General features: G+C 42.0%; 2 protein-coding genes across 2 annotated transcripts in view; both read right to left on the reverse strand.

The window, feature by feature from the left end:
* camk1da (calcium/calmodulin-dependent protein kinase 1Da) overlaps positions 1–13,412 on the reverse strand; it is a 53,258-nt gene extending 39,846 nt beyond the window's left edge. Inside the window, exon 1 of the mRNA XM_035147649.2 lies at positions 13,051–13,412. Coding sequence (XP_035003540.1) covers positions 13,051–13,148 — 98 coding nt within the window. The 5' untranslated portion in view covers positions 13,149–13,412. The remainder of the gene's footprint in view (positions 1–13,050) is intronic.
* Positions 13,413–17,211: 3,799 nt separating this feature from the next.
* On the reverse strand, positions 17,212–25,711 carry cdc123 (cell division cycle 123 homolog (S. cerevisiae)). The gene is made up of 13 exons (XM_035148030.2): positions 25,554–25,711; positions 25,232–25,303; positions 24,613–24,676; positions 24,244–24,276; positions 23,987–24,082; positions 23,703–23,809; positions 22,406–22,457; positions 22,046–22,121; positions 21,625–21,747; positions 21,111–21,139; positions 20,913–21,014; positions 20,632–20,769; positions 17,212–18,047 (listed from the first exon to the last, which is right to left on the reverse strand). The coding sequence occupies exons 1-13, from the start codon at positions 25,625–25,627 to the stop codon at positions 17,988–17,990; spliced, it is 1,026 nt and encodes a 341-aa protein (XP_035003921.1). The 5' UTR covers positions 25,628–25,711; the 3' UTR covers positions 17,212–17,987.
* Between the last annotated feature and the right edge of the window lie 318 nt (positions 25,712–26,029).

Raw genomic sequence — 26,029 nt, forward strand, 5'->3', positions numbered from 1 at the left:
ATACCAAACAACCTGTCAGGCCGCATCACTGCTCACCGCAGCAAATGAGAGTTAACTGCTGCGATCCAGCAGAACAGTCACTACAAGAGCTAATTCACTCAGACTCTTCTTGTTAATGTCAGGATGTGCTACAACAAGGGTGATTCCACTCGTGACTTGATTCACCGTCAGATGTATAATATCAACACTGCCTCGGAGAACTTGATTTTATTATTAATAATTAAGTCTGTGGTGTCGAAAGAGTCTTGAAACCCTATTTAAAACTGCATTAGCAATGTTCTATATCAATAACGGATCAAATGACTATGTCCACATTCTACATATATTCTGAGCCAACCCTGCAGAACTTATCAGCTCTGCAAAGCATTTTAGGACTGATATGGTTTCCTGGCTAGGGATGAAACAGTTACTGGTCCCACTGTAACCACAACCGACATTACCAAAGGTTAGCATTACCATTTCAAATTTGAATTAGTAAAACTGGGGTTTGGGTTATCACGCTTTGAAAATCCCTCAAGTTAGCAACAGTCTCTCACAGGTATGGAGGCCCGTTACTCGTATGAAAACATGGCGGACGGCAGTGATGTCAGTCGTCAAACTGGTTGTAAACAGTTGCTGCAGGAGGAACACTAAAGACTCTTTTACAAAACTCCTCTGTTTTTATGTCAGAGGTTTGGGCTCATTGCAAAAATGACTCTCGCTGTCTTCTTAAATCTCAAAATGCAAGCTGTGTATGGAGTCGCTGCAAATAATCACATGCACAGAAGATGTGAGGACACAAATGCAGCTTGTAGAAGCAGCTAGCAGAGGCGCTAGCAGCCATGAAGGGATCTAACAGTATAAAATGACCTTACATCCACAATAAAACAGCAGATCACCCTTTTATCAAAGAGCAGAGAGAGACTGAGCTGTTTTGATGAGAGAGCAGCAGGTGACTCAGCAGTTCGTCTCCTCTGACCTTGGAGATTCCTCCTCTCACCACAAACACACACACACACACGCACGCACAGATACACACAGACACACACAAAGAATGGCCCACAATAGCATCAAATATGCTATGGTGTGCCAGCACTGCAGCAGAGACTCCTAGTAAGTATTACAAGAGCCATGCAGAGAGAGAGCGAGAGAGAGAGAGAGACAGAGAGAACGAGAGGCATACAGGAGAATGGGGATGGGGGGAGGCAGAAAGAGGAGAGTCAATGAGCAAGGAAGCATTCCCTCACTCGTCCTTTTATCCAACGCCTGGAGATAAAAAAGATATGACCTAATAAGCCGAAGGCCACCCCAGCGGTGCTCCGCTCTGGTACCAGGTTTGGAGGCAGTGAGGAGAATATTAAAGTGGATTTGTCACGAGATGAGAAGAAAGAGTCTTTCATCAAATACGGTCTGAGGCTGCATCCATGCTTTCTCTGTCTACATAAGCTTTTTGACTCTGTATAAGCTTTGATCCAAGTCAATACTAACATGCCTAAAAACGCATATCACATGACCGCTCACGGACACTGGGCATGTATGTGCTTGTGTACACAGGAATTGTCGCCGATTGCTCGAATAACAGCTCGTCTCCGACAACAGCTGTTAGCAAAGACAACAGTGTCAGCAATGCTTGTAATGGATTATCCATGTTATGGATTATACAGTTGTTTCCTTCAAGAGGGGGTCATGTGATAGGAGCCTGACGAATGAGCGAAGACTGAAAAGCAAGCAGATGTGTCTACGTCATCGTTTCCAAACATCTAAATTTCTACCTCCAGACTAAAACTCCAGAGTAATGTGGTTGCCAGTTGATTCGTATCCTGAGAGGAGAGGTCACATGTATGGAGCAATTGTACGTTACAATTCAAACTCAGCACATATATAACAGATCCCAGTGACTCCGACGTTGTGGTTTATAGGAAAGTTAGGATAAAATACTCCTTTCATTCCTGCCTTCGTGATAATAATGCAGAGAACATAAAGTGAAAACAGTTTTAATCTGACAAAATAAAATCACTGAAGAGAGAAAAACACATCCCAGCTACAGCAGCTGTATATCACCTTTTGGTTGACTGGGGATTTTAACTACATGTCTCACACACTGTGAGCAAACATCACTTTATTTGCCTATGATACAGCCCTTTCATTATGTTTCCATTCCCTTTATCTTAACAGAGCGGAGCGTGGTGCAGAGGCAGGAGGCCAACATATCGACTTCCCTCTGAGTACTCTGTTGGCCACTGTAGAAAGTAGAAAGTGCTGTGAGTGTGCACAGTCCAAAACAGATTCATAATTCAGAAGCTCGAGGCCAATTCTCCATGTTTTTGAAGCTGAAAATCAATCTTGCGTTGGCTGACTGGCATCAGCTCATTCATGCTTCATGATCACAGGCTCATTCATCCGCTGCAGGGTTTGATAATTAATGTCCAGTAATATTCATGCAGGTGTACAGCACCGCCATTACAACGTTCTTGTGATTACAAAAGATGGATTAGTACTCCCTGCAAACTCACTGTCGCTGTTTTGATTCTTTAAGAGCTCCCAAACCTTTGCGAACAAAAATTACAGTTTTGCTAAATAATGAATTGCAACAACATGCTCTATTTGGAAAAAACAACTATAATTCCACTTTGCTAACCAGTGCAGTTCGACAGTCGACCACTGAAGTCTCATCAGTTCATCTTTGATTTCAAGTGATAACTGATCAAAGTTTGAAGAAATTCCCTGAAGGCAGACGTGAGACATCATGTTCAAGAGGCCAAACACATGTTTTATGAGGTCACCTTGCCCTTTGACCACCCAAATTTAATCCGTTAATCCGTGAGTCTAAGTGAATGTTTGAGCCAAATTTGAAATGATTCTCTCCAGGCGTTTTTTTAAATAGTGTTTAAGAGAGTGTTTTGTGAGGTCACAGTGACCTTGTCCTCTGACAGATTCTCATTGGGTCCAAGTGAATGTTTGTGCCAGATGTACTTGAGATATCATGTTTAATGGCGACTGATTGATAACCTGAAAACAAAATGCCTTCATCCATAAAAACTTCACAGACTGTTCTATGAGAACATGAATGAGTGCGACTGAAGGGCTTACAGCTTCACCGCAACATGCTTTTATTTGTAGTTCTTTCTCTCCAGTCTGGCACATCTTCTCACCAATAGAGAATTAGAGGTTTGCTAAAGAGCTTAGTGGTAAAGCTGCCTCTATTATATTGGTTGTGTCAGTATAAACAAACAAGGCCAATGCAAATATTTGAGGGTGATTTTCTTTCGGGGTTAGGGTTAAGACAACGCTCAGCAATTCCCATGACCAACACACGTACGTGCTGATACTTGTTTTTCCCTCTGATAAAAGTATTTTCCCAGGAGCTCTGCTGTATCGCTTCCAGGCATAAACCTAACCAGATATACTGTCATCACACCCCCGACAGTCACATACAGGAGAACAGGTGTTAGCAGAGCTGTGTCACATCTAAACAGCTTTATCTTGGCTTTGTTTAACCGATTACAAATTAATATAATTACACAGAAAAGCATAGCAATGGGGTTTTGTCATTATAAGCAGACGGCTGCTGAGGGTGCGGCTGGCCTTGAGGTTACAGAGAGTGGAAGTGACACACCAGCAGCCAAGCACGCTCGCTTAGTGACTGCGGATGGTGGGGTCATCTACATACCTGAAATGTGAGATCTCCATGAGGTAATAAGTAAAAAAACATATGATAATCATTTTATTGGATGAATCTGGAAAGTTTTCACGGACTCAAATTTCAGAACCACAGATCTATACTCACTGAGGCAACCAGTGGAGATACCGTGAAAGAGCTCAGTACATAAAACCAGAAAAGGTTGTTTTTACACTTTAGTTTCTGTAGGAATGAAATGTGTAGATTAGTAAATAGGTCATTTAAAAAAAAGAATTGGGCAGAGGGCAAGAAATGTGGGCAAGAAAACCTCACAGGCTTCATTTACATCCTTCTTAAAAGAGGTGACTGCAGACTATGGCAGACTAATACAGCCATCGTTCATAAATCAATCGACCGACACAACAGCTGCATCAGAGTAATACAAGCTTTTTCTCCTGAAAATATATTGTTCCCTCCTTGAAGGTCAGGGACAAAAATATACTGGGGAGTTGTACTTTATGTTCTAAAGTAATTCTAATCTCCTGCAGCACCTGGTAAATGTTTGACAAATTTCAGTTCACGCGGCCAAAACAGTTTTACTGACTTGACTTGATTTGAAGACCTGTTGAGGCGGCAATAAATGGACCTATCAGAACACATCAGTTGTGTTTTATAGTTCCACTTCTTACTTCATCGTATAGTCACAATGAGTACAGTCACAACATTTGACAGTTGTCTAGTCCCACACTGTTTCACAGGCTCAGCAACACTTACATAATATATAAGCTATGTCTCCATTAATAAGAGAATTGAAGAAGACATTTTAAAGTAACTCAGTATTTAGTAAAGTAACTTTTGAAAGAAATAACCAGTAAACTGCAACTTAGTCCAAATGACTGGAGAGCACGGCTAGATTGAGATGACTAGACCGGTGATGCATGCAACATTTTCTCACGCACACACAACAACACAAACAGCTGGATCTGTGTGCGTGTGTGGTGCATTGTGTTCTGTTCAAGGACAACTTGAGTGTAAATGGGCCAAGCTGAGCCAGATAAACAGCCACACACACAAACACACACACGCACAGTAGTGGGTCTCAGTGAAAGTAGGTCTGCTATAATACAGAACAAGCCTCCAAGGTGGAAGTGTATGTCACTTTTGTGAAGGGTAATGCTTACTAGAACAGGAACAACAGAATATTTTACATTACCTTTGATATGTTTTAAACAATATGTGTGTGTGTGTGTGTGTGTGTGTGTGTGTGTGTGTGTGTGTGTGTGTGTGTGTGTGCGTGCGTGTGCGCAGTTGGCCCTAAATTACCTGTCCAGAAGACAGAGTGTGTGCTGGCCAGCAGCGGATATTCTGCTGCGCTGCTTCCATTAACGCCAGCGATCATTCACAATCTGATGGGCAACGGCTAGCTGTTGCTAAGGCAACCTGCCAAATCTGCTTGCCAAATATTATTTGGGTACATGTTGTTACTCGATTACTGATCACAGTCATCTGATTGCATTCGGGTGAAGACACAGCAAGGTGACTACGGTGAAGTAGATTTTAAAGTAAGATGAGAAGCTGTGAGTTTTTAACAAATAAAACACATGAATTGGTGGGAAAAGATTTACCATGTTTAGAGCTTCCTATGGAGGATGAAAAGCCGTACATTTTAAAGTGCGTTCACACTTGTGGTCACTGATTCATCTGCTGTAAAATAATCATTCAATTGTTCCCTCATTTATAGATAAATCAAGGTTGGAGGTGGAAGTGAACAAGTGGTCTACTGCAGTAGAATTAAGCTGCACAAGGTGTTGTAAGGAAACCATGTATAGAAAAGGACACCACCCCTGTGTGTGAACGCTCCCAGAGGTCCTCCGAATGTGGTCTGAGTGATTAGATCTCAAGACACATTGAGGACACACTCAGGTGCGTTCACACCTATACTTAGAGCTCTCCACTTGTGATTGGCTCATTATAGGATGGATGATGATACCAGGTCTGAATAGGGTCTGTGATTTGCCCAGGCAGAGTATGGACCACCCACCACCAAATGAAACATCACGAATCACTTGAGGATCGTATTTTTGATTCAGAATGGTAAACATTGCAAAAAGATGACAAGTTTGCAGCTATGTTAGAGCAATATGATCAGAAGTTGCCGTTCCTCCTGCTACATGTTAAAATATAGTAATCTAGATCTTTGCAACAGCTTTGCAATGGAATTTAGCCAAACCCATTTTTAGTGCCATGCTCTTTCTAAAAGATTTCAAATTTTATGTGTTATATTTTTAACCAAATGGTGAATTTCGACTGATGCAAGAAATCATGGATTACTTCTCTTATTTTATTTTATTATAATCATAGCTACTTGTCTCTGTATATTGGCCCTGTGATAAACAGAGTGTAAATAATGGATGGATAGAGAATCATAGCCTGTTTATTGCTAACTAAAGCCTAAATACAATTAACACAACACTTAAACAACCACTCTGTGTACTAGGTTGAAAGTGGTGTGTTAATGCTAAAAATGATCTGTCCTCCCAAAGCCAATGTGAGTGACCATCATCCTCATGCACACATGCTACCTCCATCTGTCACCTCATCATGGGGTGCTTACTGACAGAGATTAACACAAACCCGTATATCAGGAGGCAGATAGGTAGGTGGAACCGCATCAAGAGTTTCAGAGCCGTTATTCGTGCTTCTCGTCATGTATTCGATTATACAAGGGGTAAGACAGTTTCTAACAGGTCGGCCACATTTGCAAGAAAATGATGACCACTGACGAGCTGAATGAACAATTTAACTCTCAATTTGTGCCACGAGGATTTCTAATGTTTTCACCCGTTTGTTGGTTGGTTTGTAGGTTTGTTAGAAGCAAGATTAAACAACAACAACTGAATACATTTCCACGAAACTTGTGCTATGGGCCAGGGAAGAATCCAATAAATTTTGGTGGAAGGAATATTTTTTCACTTTCTTTAAGATTGAAATTTTTCTACATTTTCACAATTTTCTCAGGGAAAAATTCATAGACCTTGATTTAAAAAATATCTGACATAATGGATTTAGGGGACTGATATCCATAAGGGTGTGAAATTTGGTGTTGCTTGATTAAATATAAGGGGAATGTTGGGGCTTGGTCGACGTATAGTCTCTGCTCAGTGCCATTCTAGCTTCTTTTCTTTGCCACCGTTTAATATTTTTGTTCTAGGACATACAGACATGAACTACTGATAAGGGAGCTGAGGTCTTCTTAATTCATATGCACCTGTATCTTACCAGACACAGTCACACATGCACTTACATGTCTGTTACCTGAAGGCAGGTTGACAGACTGAATCTTATACGCTAGGGAGGCCTCACTTTCACCAGCCCAGTCAAACTGGTATAAAGTTGCTGGGGATATAAAAGAGTTCTGTATTATAGGGGGACATCAAAAGTAACCCACATTACTATTCAGCACTGCATCTGTGAACGAGGCTGGATATAGCTTTTATTGCAAAGTCTTGCTTGGAAAATCAATCATAACCGGTTCTCTCGCTCTCTGCCGTCGCAACAGGAGATGAGAAGAAAGACAGGAGAGCTCAGATCTCTGTGTTCCTGCGGTGGACAAAGCCTCACAGAGAGCGCAGAGAGGAGAGATGGACAGATCCCAGACTGAGACACACCGACTGATGGTTCATTGTGAATTCTGTCCCACATCCTCTCCAAGGTGAACCTTTAACACTGCTGCAGCAGACCAAGATCATAAACATAATTTCTAGTCTACATTGTACATGGAAATGCTTTACAGCTCAAAAACAGGAAGAAGATGGTGCTATTTCAGAGCAAAAGCTTTTACAAGTGTGTGGTGATGGCAGATGGTGGAAGGAAGGAAAGGCTGATTGATAAATCCCTTCCAACATATTTCTCCAGGACACCATTAGGGGCCCCGAGGCCACCCCCTGAGGCATACATGTGCTTCAACCCCACACAGATTTCTTTTCATTACCACTGCGTTATCTCTTCTTCTTCCTCCTCTGCTCTGGTATTGTCTTATATATTGCACTGCCTCAGTCTGCAGCAGAGCCTTGAGGGTAGATATGCTAAGCTGCTTTCAGCTGCTCTGGATCACAGCCATCAGGGCCTGCTCTGTAAGTTTTACACAAAATAAATAAAAAAAAGATTGTCCTGTCACTGCTTCATAGACATTGAGATCTTCATCACTTCTGGTCGCCTGTTCAGTGGAGATAAAAAAAGGGTTTTCCATTTACTGCTCCAAATATTTTATGTGGTCGGACTCTGAAACCACAGAACCTCATTTGTGTCTCCAGTCTTTAAGTGCTGCTACTGGAATGACATGAGTAATGGGGAATCTGTAAATGAAAGTGAAGCTAGGTTAAAGCAAAATCGAATGGCACTAGGTCCTTAGTGTGCAATGCTAAGGACATGTTCCCCCTGACCTTCAACCCGTGTTGATCCTTCGTTAACCCTGACGATTTAATGTCAGAGGGAAAATACGCAACCACAGAATCTCATTAGCCCTCAGGCGCTGCTACTGGAATGACATGAGTTATCGTGAATCTGCAAATGAAAATGAAGCTAAGTTAATCACTGTAATGGTTTGCAGACCGCAGGCTTTTTGGTCCTCTGTAAGAGAGCCTTCCATGTGCACGTTTTCATTAAAAGATGCAGACGCATGAAAGCTTGATGTAAAACTGCGAGCAATGTCATTCCAAACCCACAATGACAGGAACCACGACACTTGCTGACACGTTCTATGATTTACTCAGGAAGCAGGTTTTGCAACAAATTTAAACAAAAATGCACAAGTTGACATATTAGTTCACCAAAGTGCTCACTCATCACAGAGTGGCGCCTCTCTGCTGAGAGAGGAGCAGTAATAGATGTAGTTAGGCCCAAACTAAGGCAACATGTCCTCTGTTGACTTGACTGACGTCCTTGATCGCTACAACATGGTCGCCCACCAGGCGCTAAATTCACCATAGCGAGCATTTGGTAAACGTGGTGTCCCAGCAGGCTGTGTCCCTGAATTCCCTTTGGAGTAGCAGATGTTGTTGTCTAGACCATTCAGGATTGCACAACATGACTGAAACCAAATCCTCCAGGAGAAACAAACTGTAGCATTACAATTGAGTGTCGTGTTTCTGCAGCTGCACCACAATGACTGCATTCATTTTTCCTTTCTTTATCTGCAGATCTTATAAAAGGATGAGGAAGTGTAATATCTCCTGCTTGAGCTCGGTTTGTTGAAAGAATTGTCATGCAATGGGTCACCAGGAAACAGCATTTTGTCAGAAGAAAATGGGAGTGTAAAGTGTTTTTGATGCATAACGTCAAGCTTCACAAATACCTGACTTTTTATGTGCGACAAATGATACAGTGTGAAGTAAATGCTACAGTAATAAACTAAAGAACTGAACTGAAAAATACAATTTTAAGTTTCATGGAAAACAGGCTGAACTAACACACAAATTATTTCGGCATGCTCCCTTATTTACATTTTATCAGATACATTGTTTCCACGTCAAACCTGTCAAATGTTTCTCTGGAGACCTTTTCCAACATCTGCCTATGTTTACATACATGAACAGCAACATACCAGCGTGTGCCACAACTGCACAGAGACAACAGGCTTTCAGCTCGGGGCCATTATAAGCTGGATGTGGTCGCTGAGAGGCTTAAAATAGAGCACTGATCCGATAATGGACTAAAGTTTATGATCATTAATATTCAGAGGTCTGGACACACGTGTCAATCTGTGCATAGAGAAGGATGGTGCCACTCCCCCTTTGCGCGCACACACACATGCATATCTCTCTATGGTTGTGGACACTCATTGACAAAATGCATTCCCTAGCCCCTTACCCTAACTTTAACAATCGCAGCTAAATGCCTAAACCTAAACCATACCCTAATTCTGACCCTAAAACCAAGTCTTAACCCTCAAATAGCCCATTTGATAGCCCACAGATTGCACAGAATAGTGTGTGTGTGTGTGACACATGACAGTATAGCTCAAATTTCATAGCACTGAGATGCGAAACCAAGATCATCACATTCAACGTTAATCTGCGTGGAAACCTTAATCTGTGTATGTAACTAGAAGGTAAGCATAGAAGGTCAACAATGATGTCAATAACAATAGCATCACCGACAGCTTCATCAACAAAGCAGAAATTTGAACTCAAGGTGGTACATAACGTAGGTGTGTCCACAGCATCAGTAACAGGATGGATCAGCTGTTACCAGGTAACCAAATGATTGACCTTGTTGACTTCTATTACTGACATCATCAGCCAGCATGAAAGTGGAGACAACACCAAAACCATGAGTAAGCAATAACCACCGACGGGGTTGATGGCCTCCTCCACCCAATGTCATCGACAAACAACAATAACAACAACAGCAGCCAATCACAGCTCAATATGCTGGGACTGAAAGAAAAATTGGCAGAAAACAGAGAAGTGCACAGATGGAAAGATGAACAGAGGATAAGCTTGTGAACATATTGTAAGTTTCCACATTTCACTACACTGTGAAAAAATGTGTCTGGAAATGACAAACATTCAACTAAACACACACACACACACACACACACACACACACACACACACACACACACACACACACACACACACACACACACACACACACACACACACACACACACACACACACACACACACACACACACACACACACTCAAACGTGGGCTACGGTCCATGACGTTTTTTTTTGTCACACAAACAACCATCTTTAGTTCTATTTATAAGATGCTAATTATGACAGTGATAAAAGAAAAGAAACTTAAAAAATCTGCTTCCACGGTGAAAAAAAAGGAAAGCTTATTGGAGTTGAACACAGGGACACACAGGGAGATGTATGACATAAAGAGCAAGATATAGAAAGAGGAGGTGGAGGGGGGAGCTGTGCAGTCCCAGAGACAGTGACGAGAACAGTGCCAGCAGCGGGGAAGTGGAGCATCAATTAAGGGCAGCGTGCCCTAGATGGCACAGTGACATTCCCACAATGCATTACCATCACCGCTACCACTTTACTTTCTGCTCTAACGTACACTTTGCCTGTGTATAGGCCTCCCGGAGGTTAGGCTTTCACCGGACTTCATCTGGACACCTGAGCTGAACCCAGAGCACTAAATATGGAGCTAATGCAAAGTTTAGCACACACTGTGTTGAGTCCTAGTCAGGGACCTAAAAATGGCTCACAAGGACATTTTTCCCTGTGATTTTCAATTCCCTCCAGCTGAGAGCTGCATACCTGAGCCATACAAGCACGCACGTACACGCACGCACGCACTCCTGTTGGTATTGAATTATTGAATGGTGAGCAACAGGGACACAGACAGAATATACACCAGGGGAGGGTAATAAGACACTGAGGAGAGCCGCATGTACGTGTCTGTTAACATTCTCACACACACACACAAACACACATCTGCCAGCATGAGTTAAGATTTGTGAGATTAATCCTGTGTTAGGGGAGGTGGAGGAGGTGATAAAGTGCGCACACACACACACACACACACACACACACACACACACACACACACACACACACACACACACACACACACACACACACACACACACACACACACACACACACACACACACACACACTGACTGGCCAGTGGATGAGGCAAAACATGACGAATCAGTGTCAGATTTGTGACAACGCGTCCTCTCAGCACAGATTGCACAGAATGTTTCCGTGTCAGCCCTTTTGAGCTGACACAGAAAATTCAAAGCAGCAGTAACACTGAGATTAATCTTAAATTCAAGATTTCCCAAATGCGTTGCTGCACCTGAACACAACGCTGCTGCTCAACAAAGTGACTTGTCCCCCCTGCAAACACTCAGATCCGTATCTCAGTTTGTGTTAATGTTGTTGCTGACAATTTCCCAAGGGCCGATCATGCCATCAGCGGGCATTTGTTCTATGCTGCTGCTTTTATTTCTGTTCTTTGTCTCATGAAGGTGATCAAAGCTTTTATTTGTTGCTAATTTAAGCACTGTAACCACCTCTCCTCTTCCTCATTCTGCCTTGCAAACACACTCAGAGAAAGAGAAAGAGAGACAGAGAGAGAGACAGAGACAGAGAGAGAGAGAGAGAGAGAGAGAGAGAGAGAGAGAGACCCCTTCTGCTGATACATCAGGTTCAAACATCCGTCAGCAGCTCTGGTTAATGTGTGTCTGCAACATGGCCGACTCGGATCATCGAGTCCTGTACCAGTGTGCATCCAAAGCGTGTCTGTCTGAGAGTTTCAGATCCGGTCCAAACCGCCCCCCCCTCCCCAGTTTGGTGTCCCATCCTGTGACTGAACTTCCTCTTATTCAGGGGAAATTTAGCTAATCCCTGCATAGTTAATCCCAATCTGTATCCACCGCCCACCCGCCGCCAAGCCTCTAGGATGCCGTCCAACCAGATTTATGAAAACAAACAGACACTGACAGGGACTGACTGTCAGAGGTTTATGGGGCGTTGAATATTAATCATGTAATTTTGTAGGGAAATTATTGGGATTTCATACTGTGGCTACTATACTAGGGATTAACCAACAACAACAAAATTACTTATGTGTAATGTGATAAATAGGCCCTGCTAGCTCAAGGTTACGCATGAACAAAATAGATAGCGAAAATACTGTAGATACTAAATGATTAAATATTAACGCTAAAAGTAATGGCTAACAAGTTCAAGTGGTTCGTTAATGCCACAAGCAATGAATAGTATGTTCAAATAGTAGGCTGCCACTAAAGTAACGAGTAACAAGTTCAAATATTTATGCGTTCAAATAGTTGGCTAATCCTTAATTTAATAAATAATTAGTTCAAAGAGTTAGCTAGTGCTAAAAGTACCAAATTATACGTCCAAATAGTTAGCTAATTCTAACATTCGTGGATAGCGAGTTCAAATTGCTAGCTAATGCTAAAAGTAAATGATTACTGATTAAAATGACTGAAAGTAATGATTAAATTGTTATGGAATCGAAATTAAATATAGCACATTAAATTTTTAGCTAAATGGAATGAATGAATGAGTTTAAAGTGTTGATAATAAATAAATGGTAATGTTATTAAGTCAATGTGGACTGCCATGAGGATTTCACTCAGCCTAACGGACTCAATGAAAACACACTCAAATCCACCAGTCCACTGATGGTAAAGATGATGCCATAACACTGGTAGAATAACAGTAGCGCAGACAGTGGTGAGATGAAACCTCCACCCACTGCTGCTGCTGACACAATAAGACTGTGGGAGAAGAAGCGTGTAGCACTGAGGTACACGTATGAGTCTTTGTGGTACTACCGTAGAAAATACTGCAACACTGCCAACAAGTGCAGCGAGGTCCCAGTACAGTCAGAGGGGCCACTACCACAGAGATGTACCCCGGGCGAAGTGAGTCCAAAGCCCGCGCGTACTCACGTGCCGAGCAGCTCCTTGAAGTCGAACCTCTTCTTGATGTCGTCCACTTGTTTCTTCCACGTCTCCCCTCTGCCGGCGTCTCCGTTCTCCCGAGCCATGGCGCTGCTTCGACCGGCCCGAGTGCGACCGACACTGGGGGCTGCGGGCGGGGGGGATGCAAACAACGGGAGGGTGTCTGTGAAGGAGCCGCGGGAGAATGGAGGTGAGCTGCCGGGTGGAGCGGGAGGTCTGGAGAGTGTCTCTGCTGCAGGACCAGATGAGTGTTCCCGCAGGTTACTGTGTCCCTGCTGTGTCCCTGCTGCCTCCCTCTCTCCTTCTCTCTCTCCTCCCTCCTTCTCGCTCTCCTCCCTCCCTCCCCTATTTTCCTCTCCGGCCGCCTGGACAGCTGCCGTCAAGTCAGCCATAACAGAGCTGCACTTCCCCTGCACGTTGTGTTTGCGTGAAAACACAACATATTGTTTCCACTTGTCGTTTACCATCTCTAAAAATGACCATAAGGTGATTTAAAAAAAAAATCTTGTATCATTGACAGTTTTGTTTCCCTCTGGCCTGTCATATTTGATCTTGTTTTAAAGGTTCAGTGTGTAACATTTAGCTGAAATGGATCAATTAGCAGAAATTAAATATTAAACAATCCTAGTGGTGTTTTCACTAGTGTGCTTCATCTAAATTGATGAATTGTGGTTTTGTTTACCCAAGAATGGGCCCTTTATATTTAAATACATTATATTTACATCAGGAGCGGGTCCTCTCTATGGAGCCCGCCATGTTTTTTACAGTAGCCCAAACGGGACAAACTAAAACTTGGACCTTTTGAGCTTTTAATCAAATTATAAATCTGTACTTTATACATTTTTCTCCACTGAATAATATCAAATAAACAGATGACACAGAAAAATCATGGATAAAAACCTGACACATTATAAATAATTCAAGATAAACATATTAAAATGTATTAGACCAACGACATTATCACAACATTTTTTATGGTTTAGGATTTTTAACTGGGCTCTTTCTATTTTATCGTGTAAAGCTGTAGATTATATATAGATGTATAGTAGTGTTTATTGATTTAGTAATATGTGATCTGATCAACATATAGAACAATTTCATAAACCATGAAAGGCTTGGAAATAATTCTATACATATCTAATCAAACTCAAATGCAAAAGGAACGATGCCCCCCCCTCCCCTCCAAAGTCTCACAGTGAGGTTTTCTGTCATCACTTTCTTTAATTCCTCATTTCTCCAGTGCTTTTATTCTGAAGACAGCATCCCTCAACTTCCTGTACTACGCTAATTGCGGAAGTGCAGCTTGACCGAGGACCTGATGTCACCTGCAACTGTCTAAACGTGGCTGACTGCAACATTTCCGTATTTTGCAATTCTTCATCATCATCATTATTTGTTAGAATTGAGCGTTTCCGCTTATTGAGTCTATTAAAAGCGAACATGTACCATTTATTTGGACTGGACATAAATAAAGGGGGATGATGGGATGCTGCTGGCGCATCCTGTCCGACACAGAGAGGTACAGAGAGGTACAGAGTGTGTGTGTGTGTGTGGTCAGCACGTGTGAGAGCTAAATTCGCAGTGCGCCAACTTGTGCCAAAAACAACAACAACAACAACCATTCTGCATCCGTCACAATTTGGGATCCCCACAGGCTCCAGCAGAGCCGCCCGGGGATCAGCAGTGACCCGGCGCAGCTGCACGTTCACCTGGGTTCAACTTGCAGGGGGGTGCACTGATCCCTGGACTCTGACAGCTGCAGGGGGATGGGGTCAGCTCAGGCTACTCACGCACACGCACACACACTGGCCTTGTTACTTGGTGTGTGTGTGTGTGTGTGTGATACTGTAGACAGGAGGAGAGGTGGAGAGAGGAGGGGAGGGGGACAGCGTGTTGCAGCCTCAGCCACTCATGAGTATTCCGGCTGCAAACTACTGCAGCTCTTCCTCGGCAGCAACCGAGGAAAACTCCCCTCTCTTCGCCCCCCCATCCCACTCTCCCATCCCACTCTCCCATCCTCCCCCTCCTCATCCTCCCATCCTTTAATGCTGAGTCAGCAAATCTGACCTCCCTCCTGATGAAAGATGATTACCCAGAGAGTGGAGAGGATAAAAAAAAAAAGAGATGGTTAAATAATAGAGGATGAATGTTAAGGGTGATGAAGGGGCAGACTTCTTGCTTGCAGCTTAAACATATAAATTGTAGGTGCACACACATACAGAAATCATGTCATGAGCATGGTTAATAAAATAATACTTTTCAGTATGGCTGAAATTCATTTTTGTTCTCACAACAAAAGTGACAAACAATTCAGCCGTATTTTCCTTGTCTAAGCAGTTTCCTTTCATAATCATAAATACATTTATCCAGAGATTACATGTTTGGTTGTTGTATATTTGTGCACTGCAGTTCTGTAACACGTCATCCAACGACCCTAAATATCCTCTAAATGCGTGGGATACTGTCAGATTGACAGATCAGATTCATACACATCTACTACAGAGAGCTAATTTCATCACATTAGCTCATCTGGATGCAGCTCAGGTCACAGCCGTGAGCCATGGGTCTTTCCACAGAGGGGGTTTGTGGGATCTCTCAATCAGAAAAGCAAATGTGGGAATGACAAAGTAGATGATGGTTGACTTCATGGTACTGTGCATGCTGGCTCACTGAGAACATTATAAGATACAGCCAGTATCTCAATTTTATACTTAATTCTGATTCTAACCAGTGTAAACTAGATTCCCACTGGAGGCTGTCAACACGGACTGATTCTGCAAAGGTACCATTTTAAATGCCCAATAGCTAAGTTCAGCCTCTAGGGGTCCCTCAATCAAAACAATAACAAAAGAAATAGTTGGATGACATCATGCAGCAGCGTGAGATCATGGGAGTTTTTGCCTTCACCATCATTGCAGATGAAAATCTACCCGACGTGATTCAGGCGCAAATCATGTTGCCAGATTAAGTCATGTATTAAAATTTCATTCATGTTACGCAGCTCAGGTCACATACGGCCATGAGCCATGTGTTTTTCCACAGAGGGGATTGTGGGATATCTCAATAAGAAATGCACAGGTGGACATAACAAAGTAGATGATGGCTGACTTCATGGTACTGTGCATGCTGGCTCACGGTCATGGTCTACTGGGATACCTGAATAGAACATGAGCCATTGTCAATGTTGGTTAAACCTGTGCTTTTCCCACAAGTTGAAAAGTCGGCTGTGAAAACAGCCATTTAGATAACTTCCCTTGGTAACTTTCCCCCTAGGAAGAAGTAGTGTTACTGGTTGATTACGTCCCAGTGGGAAGAAGAGGAGAAGCCCAATATAGCAAATACACGTCTTTGACAATGAGAAAACACTTCTGTAATGTGTTAAGGTCAAAAGCTGCATTTCCATGGCAGCAACTTTCCCCAGGAGCTAAGAACCTTTGCAGGAACTCTGCTTTTCCTCTGAAGGAGCAGGTTGTGAGAATAGTTCTTGATGAAAGCTATTTAGTTTTATAGAGGTGACTCCTTTAACCTATGCTGAACAAAATGTGCTTCATACTTATCTTTACTGTAGAACTTATTAGTATTTTCACTATTATGATGTTTTCGTGGGTTTCAGACTGGAGTCTATCTTTGTATTTTCCACCACAGAAAAGGAGCAAAGGAAGCAACAGACTCAATAACTTTGGGATATTCCCACAGCTCTGCTCTGATTTTGATGTTTGCCTTTAACACCTCAAACTCCGTGCACAGACATCAGTGGTGAAGCTCATCCTCCACCGCAGATCAAGTCCAGACACCGCCTCCAGGTCTGGATGGTATGTTTACAGCCAGAATTCATCTTCCTAATGATGATGAATGTGAAACCTTCCCGACAATATGCGCCTTGTATACCGTCTCCCCCGTCCACAGCGTTTCAGCTGGGGACCCGTAACTCTCATCGCGTCGGCTCTTTCCATCTCCCTGTAATTGCTCCATCACTCCGCTGAAGGCGAATAAATAAATAAATAAGTAAAAACAAACCCCAAAATGACCTGCCCCGCGCCGAGCATCCACAGCTCATTTAGCCCTTGGCATAATGAGAGCTTGCGTAAAAGCGCAATCAATTTCTAATGTGCTAGTTTACCGCACCCACCAGACTGACAGCCGAGTCAATACACGACAAGAAATTTAATGGTGTTTTTTGGAGTAACAGTCTACAGCGATGCATGATGGGAAAACAAGGGAGTGCCCCGAGCGGCTCGGAGCAATGAGTGTGTCAAAACTGCTCGGGGGAAATTGGCAGGGGGAGATTGAGGAGCAGGGACAGCTGGGAAGAGAAATCAGAAGTGACCAAGTGATGAACGGCCTTAGTGTTAAATAGAGAAGTCTGTTGCGGCCTCATAACACAAACTCAGAGGTACAATGAAATGCGTGCGTGTTCATTTTAAATCCAGACACCATTTGTGCTGAAGTACATAATACAGAAACTAATATACACTTATTTTAAAGCATATCATGTATTCTTTACATTGTTAGTCAATACTTCCCCCCCCCCTCTTAAAAACAAATAACCAAAATGAAAGAACAGACAGTTTGGCTCTGCTGAAGCTTCCCTTCGCCCGGCTCACATAACGACCAGCAAGACGGCCATCAGCAGCGTCAGAGGCAGGGAACACATCGACAGAAGATGAGTCCCGAAAGAGCCGTTAACATGATCCGTTCATTTAACATGTTCCATTCAACTAACGCCAGAGAGCTATTTAAGAAATGCCAGGAACATCACGTACTGTTAGCAGGGGAGCAAGAGAGGAAACAGGCAGAAATTAAACTAAAAAGAAATAACAAGTTCAAAGAGGACAGAGGGTAAAGAGTCACTTCATGCAGACATCGTTACAGGGAGAGGACTGTTGACACTAGCAGCTATTCTTCAGGTTTCAGGGGGAACTGTGTCACTGTTGAGCGGTCTCTTCCTCCTCCTCTTCCTCAGACTCTTCCTGCTGGTTTTTCTTCTGGAGAAAGGAAAAAAAAGGGGAGGAGAGAAATGTTTAAGACACAGCAAGTATCAACTTAATTCTGATTCTAACCAGTGTCAACTAGATCCACACTGGGGTCCAATATGTCACTTCAGCCACTAGGGGTCCCTCAATCAAAACGCCATGTATTAAAATTGTATTCACGTTACGCAGCCAATGAATAATCGTGACCCATTATTAATGAATGACCAAACAGTGGAAGGAAAAACTGGCTAACTGGCTGACTGGCTAGCAGAGCGTTTATCCTTCGTTGTATGTCGTTTGCCCCGGAGGTTATAGCAGAGATGAGCAGAGCCACGGGTAAAGCGAATAAGATGATATCAAAGGCGAATAAAATAAAACATTTGTTACCTTGAATAAAACTGGTGATTTCTCTGGGTTTGAACATTGTTGGAAACATTTCAGATAATGCATGAACACAAGTCGACAAGATATATAACATAGGTGTAGTTTTTATTAGACATTTTAATGAAAAATTGTTATATATTATATCTTTAACATTCTCGCAGTCTGCTCTACAGTAATTTCACTTCATTGATTCGGTTGCACCTGCGTTTGCTGGTGGTAACGATAAAAATGTCTTTACACTACGAGTCCCAGAGTTCCCTTTGAAATGACACATTTATTGATCACTGGGGCAAGACAATGGGCTTCAGGCAGCTATTTTGTTGCAAACTGTCACCAGGAAAACAAGCAGCCCTCGAGTTCTCCATAAATCTCTGGCGAGGCTTCTACCAAATGTCCTCTGTTCAAAAAGCAAGGGAATTCCTTATTGTGACATTACATAACTACTGCACAGCTCATGAACTGTCATCTGAATTTCATCCACCGTGCCTGTGCTGTTCATGTGTTGTTGCTCTGCGTGTCTGGTATCTGCAAATAGTCGAGCTAAAGAGACCCTCTAAAGCTAATATTGGTCAGAATATAATTCCCCATCATTTGATATAATATGATATATAAATGACGTCTTGATGACGTTATTATGACATTTTATTATAACAATGTAAAAAAAGTCCACACTGCCTGATTGGCGGCTGTGGCTCGGATTTAAGAGTGTTTCCTCCACTAACCAGAAGGTAGGAGTTCGATCCCCAGCCCCTCCAGTCTGCATTCTGAGTGCCCTTGGCCAAGCTACTGAACCCCAAATTGCCCCTGATTGCTGTGCTGACAGAGGATGAATGGTGTGTGAATCAGAAAGAGCTGCATGGATGTGTGCGTGAAACAGTGAATGTGACTTGAAGGTGCTTTGGTGGTCGATTAGACTATAAATACAGTGTTACCCTGAGTGTATATACAGCATGTGCGGAGGGTTGCCTGGCACATCTGATGCATCTCATTTCCTCTGAATCCCTGGTGCATGTGCACAACATTTGAATCAAGCACGGAAACGGTAGAGCCCACTGCTAGTAAAACGAACTACCATGCAGGGAAGCAACTAATGAATGTAAATGTATTTAGTGGCTATAGCATGATAAATGCCAGCCATAGATAACATACAAAACTGACATTACAATTTTTAGGATTTTAGTTGTAATGTTATAAGTATGTGGTTGTGGCAAATCAACTACAAAACTAAAACACTTGGGTAACACTGGAGTAAGATGGTGCTTACAGTAAATAAAGAGATGACGGTGCCAAGTGGACTTCTCTCATATTTACATTCAGTGTTACCATAACACATTTACCCTCACTGTTGAAATGTGTGTCACCTCATCCGCGTATGTGTGTGCTTGTATGTGTGCATGCACATCTTTGTGCATGTGGACGAGATAAACAAAACAGGGAAAGTAAAACTGCAAAACTCAAAAGGGAACCTTTAATTACAACTTTTAATTGTGTCTAGCAACAACAAATTAATGTTGTATTGCGACTGCTCTCTTGGTAATTCAAAGACGGGGCTTACATATTATTTCAAAATTGATTTCAAAACAACTTTGACAAAAAGAAAAAATGTCACAAAGTTCAGTTCTGCAGTTTTCAGTAAGCTCAGTATTTGCCCTCTCGAGAGACGTAATTAAGCCTCTCTCCATTAAACTACAAAAGTAACATTGGTACATTTCAGCTATGTTTACCGGCTCAAGTAATAGTCTCATGTTCCTAACCCTTCTCTCAAGTGGTGTAACTGCAAGGCAAATAAAGTTTAGAAAGTTTGAAGGGGCTGCAGCACCCCCTATTGTCAAGTAGTGTAACTGCAAGCAAAATAAGTTTACTGAATTATATACCAGTAGAATTACAGCTGTGTCAGGCACAGTCCATCAAAACTAGAGTAAACGACCATGTGATGTAACGTAAGTTCCTAGTGCATACTTTTGGTCCTTTTGCTTTTACACTTCAATAATTCTAAAGGAGATTCATCCTCCATCTGCCAGACTGAATATAGACCTCCGCATTCTGTGAAACACTGCTCTTGTGGAATAAATTTGTGAGATGTAAAAATATTAAATAATTTTATATTTATTTTAATATCTGAATGATTGACAGTAATTATATGAAAAACAAGTCAAGGGGAGAACGTGAAAACTCCACTAAACTAAAGCTTGAAGATATTTAAACGTCCTACCAGTTTGAGGAAGTCGATGAGCTTGTATGCGTCTTCCCCGGTAGAGAGCTCCAGAAAGTCCCTTGGGATTCTGTAGCTGAGGCAGGGACTGGGCTGCACCGTCACCTCGCTGTTGGTGCAGCGGAACGCAGGGCCCTCCTGTACACACACAGAGAAACCATGATGATGAAGCTGTTTTACTGTACTACACTTTTCTTTCTCAGTTGAGCCTTCATCTGTGTACAAACAGACAATGAAATAAAATGATCTGTTGGAATAAAAGATGTTTGGTGATGGCTGACCTGCTGGTGGGCGACTTCTCCGGACGTCAGCTCCTCCCAACTGAACAGCAGCGAGTCTGTCACCTCTCCGAACGGGTTCAGGTCAATCAGCCACACTCTCCCCTGCAACACACACACGAAGAGAAATGAGTGAAACGCGGTTTGCAAGGGGCGTGATAATTTATTAATTTATAAAACAGAATTCATGAATGTGCTTACCTGGCTGTCTCTGTAGACATCAAACACAACTGCAAAACAAAAATAATTGTATTCATCACTGAACATCCCATAACTTAACATTTATATTACATCAACTAGTTTCACAAAGACAAAGTAAAAAGTTTTTAAAAATTGCATTAAATTTAATTTTGAAAGTTTAGCAAATGTTACTCTAATGAACAATGAACACGAAAGGAATCTCGCACACATTTTCAAATATTTCAGTGGTGAACTTTTGCCTTTCGTTCATTCCCAATCTGTGCGATCGAGAAGGCGGATAAAACATTTGCTTCCTTCGCTTGCATTTGCACATGTGTGACCACCATGCCTAAACAGGGACAAGCTGACCACCAGCAATGATGGTGAGGACAACAACTCCTATAATACCAAACTAGTCCATCTTTTGTAACAGTTTAGATTGAGAGAATCCTGTGTTAAACATACTTCATGACCTTAAGAAGTTAAAAGGAGTTTATAGAAAGTGTAAATAAAAGAAAAGGAAGCTGGTGCTCACAGTCTTCGTCCAGGAAGTTGTACTGGATGTGCTGGCTGAAGAAGTCCTGTATGGCGTGACAGATCTGCTCCTCCTGCTTCAAGACGTGCTGGTAATACTGAGTGTAGTCTCTCTGGGAGATAGCTGAGAGACGGGACAGATACAGCATCGGGTGAGATGAAACTGAATTTAATACCTGTCTCGAAATGAGCCGGCTGAACTAAATATAATGTTCAAACAATTAACTTATAGATATAATAGTTTAAAAGGTATTGTTTCATAAATAATTCCCCCTTAAGACATGTTCAGTTCCCTTTGGTTCCAGGATGTTTCCCTCATCAGTCAACTTGGCAGCTAACTTGGTAAAATGTGACAGAGCTGTGATAGTGCGTTTGGTTTACAACAGTAGCTGATGATGTGATAGTGAACGGTGGGTTTTTACCGATCAGTTTGTTTTCTTTGACAAAGCAGCGAAACTCTCCACCAGAAATCAGCTCGCTCCACTTTCTCAGGACCAGCTGAGGACAGAAGAAACACGAGTGATAAAACCTATAGGGGTGAGCGTGTGAGTGTGCATGTGTACACTTTATACATAGTGATACCTAAACACAGAGAGCATTACTGCTATTGCAACACAGGTGAGGTGGTATGTGTAAATTTAGCAAAATCTGATAATATTTGCAAAACTGTCAAGTTTCCCACATGATGGACCACTTAGGCACAGGTCAAGATGAATACATACATATTAAAATACATTCAAACTAATTGGGACAATGTGTTATATAATATGTATGGTTTGTACCTCATAGTTGATAGCAGGATCTGGGGAGTCCTGGTCACTACAATGAAGGAATCTGCAAATGAAGAAATCAATTAATATTACAAATGTAAAATGAAAGAAAAATTAAATGTGTGCTCTGTAGCATCAATATGGAAAAGAAGAGTATTAAGGTCAGACATGAAGAAGAATGAGAAGAGGTAGATTTGATTATTTTGCATCTCGAGAATAACGTCAAAATGTTTCGATTAAACTTGACATTTCCAGATTTTAAGAAAATATCAAACTTCTAATGTTAGCACTTATGACTGCCTCTATAAAATGCCTTTTCAAGTTGAATTGATGAAATTGTTCTTCAGCAACTGTTTAAGTAACAAAGAAATTCTTTGTCATGTCATCCATCTATACTGTATATAAAGTCTATTGGTTACTCACTCTATCATACACTCTTCTGACTGATCTGATGGACCAGAGCAGTTGACTTTATACTCAACATTTCAACTTTATTCTGAAATTGAAAAATGAAATAAAGAGATGAAAATAAATCCTCTCTTCTTTTCCCTAATGCCGGACCTGGAACCTGTTCCACTGTTGTTTTCCTCAGAGAAAGTTTCAAAGAAAAGTTTTAAAAGAAAAAGGTCCACTACACAAGCATCTATCACACAAACAGCTTTCTTTAAGGCTGCGTGCTGCACTACATCACTCGCTGCAGTAAATGTTTGTCGAGCACAGTGAAGAAGCGTGAAACATAAATCGGCATTGCAGCGATTTCTCCAGCCGCCTCTCGTGTTTTACTGCAGATTCTGATCAGCCGGTGCACAGCGAGCCCGGTCAATTGTTGGTGTTGGCTGTCACAAGAGTCTATAAACTTCCGTCTTCCTGTCTCTCTACACGTTTTATGGAGTTTACGTCCGAGCTTTGGCTGGACCACTGAAGGACAGTCAGAGAATTACTCTGAAACCACCCCAGGGTTGTCTTGGCAATATACTTTGGGTCATTGTCGTGCAGGCAGTTCCTTGGACTTCATGGCTTGATTTTTGCCCTGACATGCACAGTGAATTGTGGGACCTTATATACACAGATGTGTGACTTTGTAAGCTATGGCCCATCAATTCAATTTAGCACAGGTGGACTCCAGTCAAGTTCTACTGACATCTGACCTGACCGCATGTTTTAACTCTGTCATTATGGATCGAGTTGCCATTAAGATCAAATGTATATAGAACACAGATAAAAATGTGAAGGAGTCTAAATACCTTCTCTGTGTGTGTGTGTGTGTGTGTGTGTGTGTGTGTTGGTGTTGTTGGGCTGCAAGGCTTACGGCTGTGTGAGGTCGTGGGTGACGAAGTCTGAACTTTTGAAGAGCAAAAATATATCACTGAGGCTCTGACACTGCAGGGAACTGTTCAGAGCAATCCAGTTAGCATCCTGGAGAAGAGAGAGAGAGAGAGACACACACATGAACATTCTACGTTATGCCTCAGTGCTTCCTCATGCTGCGAATAAAAGAACAGGTCACATAGAAACACTTCTCTCAAGCTGAGGAGAGCAAACTGGTTTTTTTCCCCTCAATTTTTCATAAAGCAGCAGCGTGCAGTGTCGTACCCGAGGAGCGCTCCAGTTGAGTTTAGGAAAGACGCAGCCACCCAGGGCGTTTATTGCCTCCAGCACTCTCGAGGTGAATTCTGGGAACTCAGGAGCCTGGCAGGCACAAACATTGATGCATTATTAAGTCATGTAGATGCCACAAGCGTGAAGGTTACACAAAACACTTCACCATAACAGTGTAGAGGAAGTATTCAGACAAGAGCTAGTTTCAGGTATTGAACACTGTTTTAATAAGAAACCGTTGATGTCCTTACTGTGGCAGTGGTGGTTGTCTCATCATCTGACCACTAGAGGGAAACAGAGAACAAGAAACAGGATTAGGTTAATAAACAATTACCAAAGAGGCTGAAAAGGACAGATTGAGGAAAGTGATATTGTTTCTGAACATTAGAGCATGAAAACCTTTTCAAATAATAACCCAAATAAAACTAATGAACCTGAATATGAGCATAACATGACTCCTTTTAATTATGTTACAAAAGCCATGCATTTAGCTAAATAAGTGAAATATATTTTCTAATTATGAGGTGGCGATGCAATGAATCATTTCCTTTTCGAAAAAACAAGTAAAGGATGAAACCATTTCCAGGTGAACAAACCACCTCAGTTTTCGGTTCCTATACCTGAATGTCTTCCTCTGCATCCGAGTCGTTGTTGTTACTGTGTGTCTGCTGTGTGTCGTGGTCACTGGAGACAAGAGAAAGGAACAGAGTCAATTTGGGAGCTGCATTGCAAACTAGACATAAATCAAAACCAATTGACAAGACACAAATCAGCTCTGAGGATATTGTAATGCCGACTAGTAACATTAGTTCATCTGCTACAAACAACCACATGGCATCTTTACATTGATGCTGAAGGTCAGCTGAAGCATCCTGGGATGGAGCTGAAGAAATAGCTAAATACTATTTAGGATATGTAGGCTATACAATTTTTGTACTTCCACACTTGGGTCCTGCATTACAAAGCAGGTTTAACATATCCGGGATATGTTTTCACTCTCTGGCTTCACTTAACATTAGCCATCCTGATACGAAGCTAAATTATCGATTGTCCCAGTTAACCTTGGGTTTTCTTATTCAGCTACCAGCATGTTCATGTGGAAGATGAAGAATCATTAATTACCAGCAACGGAGTGAGAACCATAAGTTAAGTTCTTCATATGATACAAACAACTGTTTTTCCATAAAGAAGTGTTTACAACCACAACCTGCACTCAGGAGTGTGTGTGTGTCCTTATACCTCCCAGAGACTACCAGTGTCCCATCGTCCAGTAAATAGTCTATTACATTCTGAGGCAGTGGAAGAATCAGGCTGAAAAACAAGATACATGATCATTCGGGTTATAAACACATCCAATAATACATTGAATAACAGACATCAGAAGACAGCGAGGTTCCTGCTGTGGACTCGGACGTCCAGTCACACACACACGGTGGAGGATGAAGAAGACTGTGGAGGTGTGTGGCTGCTCGCTAACGTTAGCTCGCTGAGATGTGTTTCACTGGAAGAAGGGAGAAGACAGGGCTGCTCCTGTCGACCTGGACAAACTGAGGCTGTTTACCTTTTAATCGTGTGTTTCTTGAATATCGGATACCAAACCGAAAACTGACAGTTGACAACTTGCTCCTTCTTCATGCTGCAATATCCTGTAATGAAATCGTGTCCATCGGTAAATATCCTCCGACTCCGCTGTTTTTTCCCCCTGCGTCTCTCTGCGGCATTTTAATTAAACAAGCTGGATTTTTTAAAAACACTGTAAAGATTATTTTATAATGTGTTTAAATTCCAACAGTTATAATCGGTTAATAAATTTGATTTATTGCCGGAACAATTTGGTGAATTGGTGTTTTCAGGTGGGGACGTTATTTCGAGGTACACAAGGAGGCGTGGTTAAAGCAAACCCGCTGATTTTAACATAGATCGTCTATGAGAAAGACTTGACACTCAGTACCTTAAAAAACTACAGACGTAACTCCGGTTCATTCTTACAATAGAAGACGAAAATCTATTTTTGATATAAAACAAGAATTTGAGACA

The sequence above is a fragment of the Hippoglossus stenolepis genome, chromosome 22, assembly GCF_022539355.2.
Source record: "Hippoglossus stenolepis isolate QCI-W04-F060 chromosome 22, HSTE1.2, whole genome shotgun sequence".
NCBI lineage: Eukaryota > Metazoa > Chordata > Actinopteri > Pleuronectiformes > Pleuronectidae > Hippoglossus > Hippoglossus stenolepis.